Source organism: Octodon degus, unplaced genomic scaffold, assembly GCF_000260255.1.
Source record: "Octodon degus isolate 3935 unplaced genomic scaffold, OctDeg1.0 scaffold00002, whole genome shotgun sequence".
Taxonomy (NCBI): domain Eukaryota; kingdom Metazoa; phylum Chordata; class Mammalia; order Rodentia; family Octodontidae; genus Octodon; species Octodon degus.
Genome location: NW_004524578.1, coordinates 31,560,198 through 31,574,568, shown reverse-complemented (window position 1 = coordinate 31,574,568; position 14,371 = coordinate 31,560,198). Strand labels below are relative to the sequence as shown.

At 36.1% G+C, this 14,371-nt stretch overlaps 1 protein-coding gene across 1 annotated transcript in view; it reads left to right on the top strand.

The window, feature by feature from the left end:
* The window catches only part of Spred1 (sprouty related EVH1 domain containing 1), a 92,711-nt gene that overhangs the window by 57,562 nt on the left and 20,778 nt on the right, over positions 1-14,371 (top strand). Inside the window, exons 3-4 of the mRNA XM_004623419.3 lie at positions 6,368-6,536; positions 8,151-8,200. Of these exons, the coding sequence (XP_004623476.1) occupies positions 6,368-6,536; positions 8,151-8,200 (219 nt within the window). The remainder of the gene's footprint in view (positions 1-6,367; positions 6,537-8,150; positions 8,201-14,371) is intronic.

Below are 14,371 nucleotides of genomic sequence, written 5' to 3'. Positions count from 1 at the left end.
TTAACAGAATATAATTATTGGGGGAAAGAAAGCTCCTGTCAGAGAGGGACAGGAGGGGGCCCTGAGCGGGTTGTCCCCAGGAAGCTGTGTCTTCCAGGGACTTTAGGGAACACCATGCAGTGAGGAGGGTCTAAGGTGGTAGAGAACATGGGAACTTGCTTAGGTGGGCATGAGGTGGGACAAAACTATGGTCAACCAATGAGGTTATAAGCACCATTGCTCAGGTAAAATTTAAGTCCTATATCAAATGGGGAAGTGAGTCACATAACAACCAAGGCCTGAATATGGGACAGAGTCTCTTCCTGTTAGGAGTTGAGTAGTTGAGTTAGTGAATGAATCATTTGGGCTCTTTCAAGGTGATTGATACCTGTTTAGAATATCAATCCCTGATGCTCATCCCTAGGGAAGTATGTGGCTGTATGTGTCCTCTTTTGTCTTCAAGTCTGGCCTATAGGAAGTGTCTGTCTCTTCGAAGTTGCAAAGTCACCTTGTCTTCCATATTGTCTCCTTGAGGGCCTGGTCCTGTGTGACTACTTATAAAATTTCTATCTAATTCAGCTGCCTTACAGCATTCCCCTCTCTAAAGAAGTAACCTGAACTGCCGTGAGGGAGCCATGGGCGATGACCACTCTGGCTTCTTCAGACTGAAAGGGGTCATAGTTGACCGGCAGTCAAAGATACTCTCCAGAGGTTCTATCTAAAGTCTTTCAGTAGACACCAGGCATTTTTATCTTGGGTGGGCGTATAGCTTTGAATCTGTAGGAGACAAACAATTAAACACGCATGGGTCAAATAATCACATCAACAGGATAATTATCAGTACAGTCAAAATGATTTTCATCATGTAAGCAGTAATGACTTCTCATAAAAATGATAAAGACAGGGTCCAGGGGACCGCCGCATCTCACATACCATTGATTTGCTATCTTTTGAACAGCTATTGAGACATTAGCAGAAGATCTGGAAGGTAATGACCTTTTTTAAAAGACTAGTCAGAACTTTTTGTAGGTCCATAAGCAGAGATCTCTTAAATGTGTGGTTTAATCCCTTTTTTATCTTTTATGGCCATTGGATATCTCAAATAAACTGGCCAGCTCATTACTGGGGCACATAAAGACCTATGGAAAACATAGTACTTTCCAGTTTGCATGTGGGACCACTGGCTTGTTAACTACTGACAAGTCTACATGAGCACCTATTAAAAGTTTCACAGGCTTTCTCCTTATATTGGCAGTTAATATGGGCTCCCTCAGGCTGAGAAGGGAAGACCCATGACCACCTCAGTCTGAAACTTCCTCTGACTCCATCATGGACACTTCCCCCCCGCTCCAGCAGCTTTGAACATTTTTGCTTGAAATGTCCTTTCTGTCTGTCTGGATCCAGGGAAGCGTGACTTTTTCCCCATTTCCTGACTGGCCTTCGTTCCTGTAGGCAGCTAGTATCACCATTCCCATTTTCTGTCTGTAATTCCATTCTGTATCCTTTCTACTATGAAACACCTCAACTCAATCAAATTCACTCCTGCAAACTCTTATAACTTCTGCAGCTTGTGTCAGATATCTGGGGCCCACTGAGCAAGATACAACTTTGGTTTTAAGGCCTCCTGAAGGCAGCCCTACTCAAGGAATGTGAGGACAACTTCTCCTGTAGTGGATTTCCTGACATAGGATTAGACTGATAGAGGAAGCATCTTCGAGGGCAATCAGTCCTGCCCAAGGAGCGTGAAGATAGCTTCCGTTGTAATCAGGCAAGAAAACTCGAGGAGGCTCAGCTCACCTGGGCTGTATGAGGAGGTTTAAGTCCCTACTATGTCTCTATAGACAAAATCTGGTGAATCCCAGTAAAAGGAATCTAAAAGTAATCAGGCATATTTGCTATAGGTTTTGCCTGTATTTGCTATAGGATTAGCTGGGTTTTGGCATCTTCTAAGAAGTAAATTTTCTGAGAAATTAGAGCATGTATAATCAAGGCATGAGCATTCAAGCTAACAGGTAAGTTAGAAACCTTTTTAAAGGAATAGCAGTTGTAACCCACTGGTGGTAGACCCCTTTATAGAATCTGGCAGTTTGCTGTAAGTTCCTCTAGCTTTAGTCACAAGAGGTCACACCTGTATTAACTATGAGCATGAAATACCTGAGTTACATTAGAAATCAACCAGACGAACTTACACACTTCATGAAATATATAGCATTAAATCAGATTAAACTAATGTTCTATTCAGTGTTGTGGATATGGCCCCCATTGTAAGCAAGGGGCACTGAGGGATTTTTCCTTTTAACACCAAGGCTGAATTTTATGTCACAAATACAAAACCTGGCTCTATCTATAGGCCCAGAGCTATTGAACACTGAGTAGTCACTGTTTTTAGAACCTTTTTATGCTGACAAGATTTTATCTGTCCTCAGAAATCTGTTTTAACTAGTGAAATACCTTTTTAAGTCTTATGCATGAACAGTATATATTACATGTGTAAAAAATCAGTCTCAGCATCATTTTGATTAGTAAGCAACCTGAATTATATACTGCAGTATCTTGTCAGTTACAGCTAAAGTAAAATGTCTTCTGAAGTCCGTTTCTATTGAGGTATGATGACTGGAAGGAAGGTCAGGGTTGGAGAAGGACAAAGAGATCTGTACCAATGTCCAGCAATAGGCTGGGTTTTCCTTTAGTCATGATTACTCAGGGCTGTTCTGCGGAGGTGACAGGTAGAGATAACAGTCTGGCCAGAGGGAAGAGACAGGCCCAGCGCCATTTAGTTCTAACCATCTGGAAAGCTGAGTCTGAGCTCTGGGGCCTGTACCTAAGAGTAGCCAGCCATATTCTTAACAGATCAGATATGCCTCAGTTAAGTTACTTTGGTAATACTTTATTTATGATTTAGGCTTAACACTAATGTTTTTTATAGTAATTGTCTATTAATTTAACATAAAAATTTTATGTAGAAATGGGTGACATCCCTGATACACTTTTGCATTTATCCCTACTTTGAATTTTATGAATGCCCTTCAGGGTTACCATGGGGGCCTGATGAAGTTCACATATTTCCAGAATGACGTAATCCCAGAAAGAAGCTTCTTTAATTCAACATGAATTTGTTAAGTATACTTGAAGCTTTATAACTGCAGGCAAGATTTAAGATTATGGTGTTTTGTCCTTGTTTTGTGGCACTGGCGATTGCACCTAGGGTCTTGACACAGAGTCACATCCCCAACCCTTTTAAGTTGCGCTGGCTGGATTTGAACTGTGATCCTCCTGTCTCAGCCTCCTGGAGTGCTGGAATCACAGAAGTGCATATCACACCTGGCTGTGATTGTGTTTTGATGGTGCCTGACAGTTGCCTTTAGGATAGTCTTGACAGAACTCAGACTTAACTTCCTGTGTCCTTGTATTCTTCTGCAGTTGTACAAGTGAGTCATATTCTGGGAGAGTTTGATAACCACTTTAGTCCTATTCTTTCTGTACAACATCAGTGAATAAATAGGCGTGACTTCCTTTTGACCAAGAATAATTTATCACTGTAACTTCTTTTCAGAATAATTCACCTGGTAATATTGGGTTGGTTGCTTAATTAAGCTCTCGACAAAGATGTACAATAATTAGTGTTTTCTGTGGTTTATTTGCAAATGATAGAAATCACAAATACAGAAACAATGAGTTCAGCTTCCTTGTGCCTGTGAATATTAATGTTATCTCAAGGTAAACAATACAGTGAGAACTCCAGCAGGCTTAAATCGGAACACACTGTCCCATACAGTTGAGAAGGGCAATGAAAAGTAGGCCCTAGTAATAAAACTTTTTTTTAATCCTTCCAGCCCTTCAGCTTTAGTACTGATTACCTGATTAGTAAAAGTCTTTTTAAGCATTCTTCTACTTTCTTGGTACAAGTCACAGTCTCATTTTCTTTTTGTTTCCCGATTTTAGGTAGACAGTGGTACCTGTTTCTACTGAGGTACACTATGATTGTTCTTGGTGTGATGAAACTGCATTTTATGTTGTGTGACTTAGATTTGTAAGACTGTTAGGCTTTGAACGTGGAGATGATAAGAACTGTGAAAACGTTGGAGGAAAATATTGTAGAAGTATAGCATAAAATCACCTACAGAGACATTGGGTGGTTGTGGCCAGAAGTAGATCACTTGCTTTTTCTTTTCTTTTTCTATTTCACTGCCTATTCTAATTTTTTAATATCTACTACCATTATTACAGCCTTTTCCTAAAGGGTAATTGGTTTTCTGCTATATAAAATATACTCTGTCAATAGTAAAAGATTTGTTTCTTAATACTGTTCATTAGCTAAAGTGAATAACAATTGAAATCTAGTTTATAATTAGCCAATTGTTTAAACCATTTGTTGCAGTACATAAACAGCTTGTATATATATGACTTTCCTATTTGCTCACAACATCGGTGGGAGTAGAAGAGCTCGCCACTGTCCTTTGCATTTTCTCCTCAGGACATTTTAAATCTCAGCCCTATAACTCAGTGTTCTGCAAGATTTGGGAGTCTATAAGAGGGAGATGCCATGTGAAAGCTAGTGGCATGGATTAGTATAGTTTGTGTCAAATTTTTATCTGAGAGGAAGTAGAAAAATAATTAATTTTAGAAAATTTGAGAGAAGAGCTAATTCCATAGTAGTTTCATATATTTAAAATGAATTTAGTGATATATAATATGACTGTGGGATCAAATTCGGCCTGTTTGTCTCTCTTGTAATAATTTTGATATTGTTTTCTAACATATTTCTTTTTCTATTGTTTAGTAATGAATATAGTAAAAAAAAAAAAAAAAAACCTGTACCAATTCCTAGCCGCAGCACTGTATTTGTTGAATTCTAGAAACTCATCCACTCCTCGTGAATTTCGCTGTTATTATTGCTGCAGAAAGGTTGCATGAGAAACAGTAAATCGGTTAGCAGAGAAGCTGACTCATGAAAGCCCAGGGTGTGAATTCTTTTTTTCCAGTACAGGTAGCCTCATGAAAGTAGCAAAACTCACAAGGCAGTTTAGTTACATAGGGTTTTTAGTCACCTTTTTCATTATTTACCATAAATTATTGAGTGTCATTATAGTCAGCACTACGCTGATGAAAAATTCACCTTTCAAGATGAAACAAAGGCCTCAACTTGTAGCATTTGCTATGCTCCTTCCTTGGCTGGCTTCAGGCCATGTGAAGTCACTGACCATGGTACTGGGGAGAAATAAGCAGAAGCCCAGCTTATGTAGGCTTTGCATTGTGTAGCTGTAATAGGCGTAAACTACCTCAAGAACAGTAAAACAGTTCCAACTCCCTGCTTGCTTAATATTCAAGTTCTTGTGAGGGCAGCAGAATGAACAGTAAACAAGTAGACAATAATTTGTGGTCATTGTGAATTCTTTGCAGCAGAATAAGATAAGGGATCAGGTTTCTATTTGGATTGGCTTTAAATTCTTTTTGCTCTATAATTACATAAAAGTACAACATTGCTCTTAGGAAGTAATATTGAAGTATTAAAGAGTAATGGGGTAGGTACAGGTAACCTCCTTGAAATAATTTAGAGCAAAATAAATGTTCATTCATGGATGTTTATGGAGAGGAAATGTTAAACATGTGACAAATCTGAATAAAAGGGAAACAGGAGTTACTATATTATTCTTGTTACTTTCCTTTTAAACTTGATGGAAAATGTGAGCAAAGGCATATTGCCTTGCACATTACATAAGTGCTTTACATGTATGTTCATGTGATTTTTCATTGCTATTCATATTTTGAGATGAGGAAACTAAGGCTTCAAAATGGAAAGTGCTTAGCATGGGAAGGAAGAAAGGCAGGTATTTTCACCTGCCTGTAGATCCATCAGGTCTTCAAACAAAATGTTAAAGAATCTTTTAAGAAATTTGCTATAGTGACTAAAAGGTTGTATTTCTTTTACCCCCACCCCCTCTACCTCTTTCCAAGAAATAATTCCTGCTAGTCTTTGGAAATGTTATTTGGAACAGGAGTGTACCTGTTGTTTTGACATGGGAATTACAACCTAATGCTGCTCACAACTTGGGCATTCTAGGTTTCGCTTGGTTTGGTCTTTGAGGCAGGAACTCACTATAGAGTCGAGTCCAGACTGGCCTTGAACTCACTGTAGTCTAGGCTAGCTTTGAACTTGAAGCCATCCTCCTGCCTCAGCTTCTCTTACTGGCATACCAGGCCATGCATGTTCTTCTTGATTCCATCTTAATCTTATTATTAGCTGTGTGGAGTAGATTAAGTTCAAGGCTTCTGTTTTTTAAATGTATTAAAAATACTCATTTGAAAGTAAAATTATCCTCACCTGAGTTTGTATATGACAGCTACATTATATATATGTGTATTAACTTTGGTGTTTGATCTTTGACAGGTGGTTTTGGAATGTATGCTTAAAAAAGACCTCATTTATAATAAGGTCACTCCAACATTTCACCATTGGAAGATTGATGACAAGAAGTTTGGCCTTACCTTTCAAAGTCCTGCTGATGCTAGGGCATTCGATAGAGGCATTCGAAGAGCTATAGAGGATATTTCTCAAGGTAGATCCTGCTCATTTTTCTTTATGTGTTCATCTATTATGTGTGCTACAAGTCACCTCTCTTGAGAGTTGATACAAAGGAGTTGTGCTTAAACAAATCAGCTATAGTGTTATATAACCAGGCTTTGAACCCCAAAATAGGTAAAATGAAATAATGGGCTCTTTAGCCACTTTTTATTTGTGAAATAACAGTGCTTAGCAGTTGTATCTAATATTTGGAAAACCCATAAAAAGGGCTTGAGGGGGAAAAACGGTTTGAAGAAGAGAGAACAGTAGAGTAGAGCTGTCAGAATTACATTGTGGTATTCTGTGTGTGCAGGTGTTGTCAACCACACCTTATCCTTGGTAATTAGATAAAAGAAGAATCTGTAGTACTTCATGTATAGATAGATAATTCAGGGGCAGAAGTCTGGATTACATGGCTGAGGATTGTGACCATAACCCCATATATTCTTTCCGTATCCTGCCAGTTTGTTAAGATATTTAAATCTAAAACATGTGAGATTTTCGAGGAAGGAGTCATTTTTACTTAAGATGGGCTGTACTTAGAGACAAAACAAAATAACATTAAAGTCCATTTCTTTGCAAAAAAAAAAAAGGAAAAATAACATAAGATTTGTTTTTGTTTCTTCAAATTAGGCAGGAAAATAACACTACAGTCCACAAACACCCGGTACTGGGAATTGAACCCAGAGCCCTCACATTGAGCTACATGCCCCAACTCTTGTTTCCAGGTTAGGAGAAAATCTCATTGAATTTCCTAGTCTGGACTCAGAGTTTGAATCCTTCTTGTGCCATCAGTGCCAGGCCGAAAATACTCTTAATTAATAGAAATGATTATATCAAATAACTGATTAAAATGCATTAGATTACAGTGCAATGTGTATGTTAAGATGGTGTTTTATATAAGAATTTGGAGAAAACGAATTATGAGACAAACCACTGGCAAAAACAGGGAGATGGTATACAATGTAGGCTTCCCACATACTGGTTAACTGCTGTACCACCAAGCTGCCTTCCCAGCCCTTTTTATTTCTAAGAGATGTAATCTTGCTAAGTTGCCCAGGTTGCCCTCAAACTTGGAAATCTCGTGCGTTAGCCTCCTGCGTAGTTAGTGTTACGTACATGTGGCATCATGCCCACCTCAAATATGTTTGCTACTGCATGAAACGGGTTAAATGACGTAGCTGTTATACCTTAACCACTTAACAGTTTACCCTGGGTGTCACTTGGAAAGTATGTTCATTGATGTACTTTCCCGAGCATTGATTTCAATGTTGTATTGAATAAATTTGAAAACAAATGACTGTTGTATTATCCTATAAAAATTAAATGAAATTTATCATGAGATAATAGTTACTTCATGTTTATTATGAGACAATATTACTTTAAAAATAATTAGAAATTTACCCAGAGAGGAAGGAAACCATTCATGCTTTATTCTTTATTATAGCAAAGGAGCAAATGCAAGTGGTCAGTATCCGACAGCGTTGTCTGGCGGCCAGGAATAATCTCTGATCAGTTTTTGAAAATATTTTAATAATATAATTAATCATTAGTATTGAAATATAAGGTGAAAATTCTGTGCTTAATTAACTTTTGCTTGTTTTCTTAGGATGCCCACCATTGAAAATTGAAGCTGAAGGAACAGAAGATGACATACAAGTAAGTAATTTGACTTGAAAAGAATTTCTGAAAGTAAAGGATATGGAGGAAATCTCTGAGCTTTAATGAGGAACACATGAATCATTAGCAAAGGGAGACACTGTATTTGTTTGAATTTTCCAGAGAAGCAGAAGGAATATGTAGAAAGAGTATTTTGTTTTGGTTTAATTTGTTTTTAAGGAATTAGCCCATAAGATTATAGAGAGAAGGTAGTCTGAAATCCACAGAGCAACAGATTCTCTCCCAAAAACAGGCAAGAATTTTACAGAATTTGCAGAAAAGAAATGCAAATTGCTGATAAGTATATGATTGCCACTAGTTTCAGTTCATTTTAATAATCAGGCAATATAAATTAAAGTAACAGTTTTAGTTACCAAGGGTTTATCAAAAGTTTATAAAAAGGTACTGTCCCATGGTGTCAGTGTCTGTCTGTGAGGTGAGTAGATTGAAGCCTTGCTGGAGAGAACACAGATTGGCACTCGTTTTTTCTAGAAAATAGGGTTTTTTAAGTATGCATTAAGACTTAAAGATAAATAGACATGTACTTGTTGGTCTAGTGATCCAGTTTGCTCTAATGTATGAAAAGGAAGTGAGAGATACAAAAGTTTTTATGCATGGGTTTAGTTTTATGTGGAGATACATATTTGAATATTAGTTGATGATAAAAATGAGGAACTATCTAAATAGCAATCTAGTGATGACTCTTTTTTTTTTCCTTTTCAAAGTTTTATTGATAAACATATAGCAATGAGACAGTTTCAAATCAAATCGAAAGTACAGTTTCAACAAATAATACACTGCATATATTCTTCTTAGTGGTTAATTGCTGTACAAGATGCAGACTTGTGATCCTACTTACAAACACCATTAGAAAAAATCATTCTATTCATTAAGAGAATGCAACTATATATCTATCCCAACCACTTTGAATACACAGATACAAAATGGACATTCATAGTTATACCCCAATTTTTTTTTAAGTTCCGTTGTTGAATATTATAGGTGTGTAAACTCAGCAAAATATTCTAAAAGAGTACAGAAGCCCATAATAGCATTGGGTCTTCTGTTTAATTGGCAATGTCAGAAATTATTGACGTGAGTCCCCCACAGCTCAACATAACAACATGGCTTTACTTCCTATATTTCATCTTCATACTTTTCTACTGGATGGTTAAGACCAAGGTAAAGCAGAACCTATGCAACAAGAGTTGTAGCTTTTTGGTTTGAGAAGGTCAGTGAAATGCCCTCAGGATTTATCCTGAGATCCTGTACCTCAGATTGTAGAACCTTTGTCAGTGCAGCCATGTGGATGAGTCACGGCCACTGCTTGGCCAATGTGCTCTCTGTGAAAGCCTGAGAGAGTGTCTTCTCCCCATGTGACTCTCCTTAGGCACACTCCACATCATCGATCAATTTCCTCTTTGGCCCCATAACCTTCTTGATCAGAAAATCTGGGACACTACCGAGGTACATGACGTTACAGTACAAGTTCTCATATGTCCTGAGTCTTGATTGACCTTAGAAGGGTAGGGCCAAAATATTGGCTTTCCTTGTAGCCCTCCTTTTTCTCTAATTTTGGTCTGCAAACTTAGGTTGTTAACCATCCAGAAGACAAGCTTATTGTTATTATCAAACGATTTACGTTATCAAGCTTAACCTCACTATTTCACTACATTTCAAACATCTTAGGCATAATAAGGAACAGGTATTTTTCATCAAGTATTGATATGTTGAACCTTAAGTCCCTACATAATATGATAAAGAACATTTAAAAATTAGATTATATTTTAACAATAGGATAAAGAATTCTATGCTTCTCATGTTTGCACATAAGTCCAAAAATCTCACCATATACAACCTTGAAGCAGGACTGTCCCACTAGTGATGACTCTTACGCAGCTCTTAGAATTTTTTTGTTTACCAATTTACTTGCAATAGAGGGAGCAATTGAAAACAAAAATTACATGTTGTTAACCATATTACCTACAATGGTAAATGTTTTTGGATTGTGTGATTTTGAGCTGTATAACTTTCCTTTTAATAGTTTTCCACGTTTTTCATATTTCGTGCAATCAACATTCATCCCTTGATAGCCATAAAAGAACCTGAATCTCTATATAAAATTATGATCGAATAACATAGCAAAATATTTTGTGTGCAGTTTGTGTACACAGTTGCTTATTTTAATACTTTCCTTAATCAGAAAATAAAAAATGGTCACTTTAGAAAATTTGAGATACATAACAATATTTAAAGAAAAATTTAAAAATTTAAAGTTAAAAATTTTAAATTTAGATTTTTAAAAAATTTAAAAATCTCTGTGAGGAATAGTGGCTCACACTTGCAGTCCCAGCCACTCAGAAATCAGACACAGGAGTATTTCAAGTTTGAGGCCAGCTTGGACAGCATAGCAAGATCCTGCCTAAGAAAAACAAAACAAAACAACAACAACAAAAAAAAACAGCATGACTCTGTTACTATCAGTGATAACTTCCAAATGTTAAATTGTGGCCGTTAGTATTTTTTCATAAAAGTGTGTTCTGTAGCAATATCATTATACTACAGCCTGCATTTTTTTCACTTAAGTACATACTGATGTTTTCTGCACTCTTAAACATTTTATGAGTTTACAGTTTTTAACATTAGTTGTATTTTGAGTTGGTGTATCCTAAGTGTCCATCTTCTACTGTTTATTGAAGAATTATTATATATGTATATGAATATACTTATCAAGGGTCTCACTATTTAAGTATGGTGAGTTGCAGTTATGCAGATATAAGAAATATGTAATGCAAAAGGAATTTTTTTCAGTTAAATAATTTTATTGCTCCCTTTTGTTCTTGTAGCAGTCAAAACTGAGACAAGGGGGTAGGGGTAAGAAAATTCAGCTTAGGAAGGTAGAGTTTCCACATTTTAAATATTTTCCTTACCTAATGATTATTCATTTTAATATTCTTCTGATTTAGAGGGAAAAAAACCTGCTATAGGACATTAACAGGGGCAATACTTGGTAAATGTTGCGATTAATTGGTTTTGTAAGAATTGTCAGTTTTCATAACCAAGTTGACTGCTAGCACTATGTATTTTAAGGCTTTGGTATAGAGTGAAAAATAACACTAAATTTTTTCTGGTAACAAGTAGTAAAAAGTACCAACCAGGAAGAAGTGCTGGTAAAGACAAGTGCAGTAGGGAAAACAGTAAGAACAGATTTTCTGTTTTAGCTTCTTAGGAGCCCTGCTTCATATTAAGATATCTTTCCTCAGTTCAGCAATTTATCCACAGTCATATGCACCTGAAGGAGTTTTGTGTTAGCTTCACTGCACATTAAAATACTTGCTTAGATTTTAATATTCATAATAAAGTAGAAAACGTGTACTACTGTTAAAACAGTAGAAATTATTTATGATAGGTTTTTATTTCAGTACAGTTTCAGTAAAGCCAATTTTTCTATCAACTTTTAATTCTTTTTTTTTAATACTGTGTGTGAATTATAGGTAAATTCTCAAATGTTTTAATATTCTTCTTTTCAGTGGAATACAATCCTCCCATCTCCTGCTGTGTGTAGCACACTTACTGAGTTGTTAGATTGTAGGCTTTTCCAAGGGTAGATCGTAAAAGACACTGCAACTGCTGTCAGGAAGAGGTTGTGGGAATGTCCAGTTGCCCTGCTACAAGGCTGGCAAGCCGTTCACCATCCAGGTGGTGACAAGCTGTAGCCGAGTTAGTCTGCACCATCGTGGGAGCCCCACCTAGCTTTGTTGCTCCAAAATGTGTAACTCTTGGGAATGGAGATAGTCACAGTTGTTTGAAGCACACTAATTTCTTAGTAGTGGAGAGTAACTCATACCTGAGCAGAGGAAGTTTAGCTTGTCCTCAGTAAGAATGCTAGCAGCTTGTGCAGCCTCTAGAATGGAAATTGCAAAGCAAAGCTCTCGAGTTGACCTTAGTGTGTTGTGCCATTTAGTTTACAGTGTGTCCATTTTAGTTCATTCTTCTCTTGAAATGTATTGGAGGGTATAATGTATTCTAATTTATTTAACCGCTTTCTTAGGGATAAAGTACATCTTAAATTTCATAATTCACTTATGGGTTTGTCATAAATATTTTGAGATTATTTTGAGTACTGTGATTTAAGGCAGTGGTTATATTTATTTTCCTGATTATTGGTAAAGGCAACTAAAATGCCTTAAATGAATTACCCATTTAATTTTTTAATCCAGAGGAAGTACTGATTATGTTGTATTTAGACCATAAACTTTTTAACACATTAAGTGTTAGAGTAGAAATCTCCATTTTGGTTATTAATTAATTTATTCAAAATAATAATAAATACCATGAGTACCTGTCCTTTGCCAGCAGCTGCTGTCTGTTTGGAAACTTGCTGGAAACAGCATTTTGCGGGAGCATGTTGTTCCTTTAACTAGTAAGTCATCAGAAATCAGTTTTACTTTTTTTTATTTTGAACTTGGTTTTGAAGGGTTTCATAACAGGTCATCATTTGAATTTGAAATGTTTGTCTTGCTCGTCTTTTATAATTGTTACCTAGTATAGTACTGATATGGTATAAATCATATTTAGGAAGGTTTTTTTGAAGAAAAATTTTAAAACTAGGATTTTAAAAATACTTAGCCAGTATTAAAAGTATAAATGTTCTTTTTATTTTGTTTCTTTTATTTACTTATTTCTTTTACTATTTTAATGAAGCAATTAAGTGTTTTATGGGGGGGTTTCTTTTAACATTTTCACTGACAAAACAGAACATTTATAGTTCTTATTCTTCAGATATACTGGATTATAATAAGCTCACCTTGTAATAAGCTTGAGATTGTAAGAGGAAAAGACCTTAGATCTTTAAGCAGAAGAAAGATGAAAAACATGATTGATTGGAAGTGAGAAGTTGCCATATTTTCTTTCTGGTCAGTGAGAATTACTTGATCAATCTAATCTTTCTAAGAACTAGATAATGTTATTTCCAAGCAAAGGAAATGAGGCCATGGCTTAGATTTACTGTTTAAAGTCATTTTGTGCTAGGCAGGAGGTATGAATTGTTCATGTAGTAATTTGAAAAGGTACTATTATTTTAGTAAGGATCTATGCCTGAGAAGTTAACTGATAAGACTTTATTATTTAGCGAGTTAAAAATGTTATGATATTACAAGCAAGCTAGCACGGTCCTTTAGACTTACTGTCATATACTTTAGTTCTAAAATCCCTGATATTTTTAGACTTTCACTGTTGAAATGGACGTAATGTTTTGTTCATACATTTGAGTCGGACTGGCAGAGAATCTACAAAATAGATTTACCAGTTACAGGAAGGAGTGTGTAGAGCTCAGTACCTAGCAGGAACTGTGTAACTACCATTTATCTCAAAAATAGATCTGTAGGCAGTAAATAATTTCTACAGACTTACTGCATTTAAGCCAAATTGATTTTTCATTAGAAATGTATGTCATTCTTATATAAGCTAGGACAAAGGACTTGTTTTCCTTACTATTACTAATGTGTCTTGGTACAGGTTTTCATTTTTTTCTGTTGTTTCATCACATAACTGTGTTGTTTGCGTAGTATTCTGGTAAATACCTACAGATTCTAGGTAAATAATTCAAGTACTTTATTCTTATCCTTGGATTAAAAGTAACTCAATACCCGAACAAGTAAAATAGAAGTAGGTTGTGGCCAAACAAAAAATGAATTGGTATTGGAAGCACTATACCAAAATGTTGACAATTATTTTGCTGGTCTTGTGGAATTATGGAAGTTGCTGCTGCTGCTGCTGCTTCTGCTGCTTCCTCTTCCTCTTCCTCTTCCTCTTCCTCTTCTTCTTCCTCTTTTCCTCTTCCTCCTCCTTTTCCTCTTCCTCTTCTTCTTCTCTTCTTTCTCCCCCTCCTCCCCCTCTTCTCCCTGCCCCCCTCCATTTCCTCCTCCCTCTTCTTTTTTTTCTGTGCAGTTTAAGTTTGCATTATTTGAGGATATAGTTTTAAATAATGGTTAGTAAACATTTGTTGCATATGGCTTTACACATTTTTCACCTGTGATTTGTAATATTTATCTACAAGAAAGAAGTTGTTAATTAGATATATTTGTCTACACTTATTGGGGCTATACATTTAAAAATTGAGAGCAACACTAAATTTTCTCTATCTCAGAATGAATATTGGAAAAAAGGACA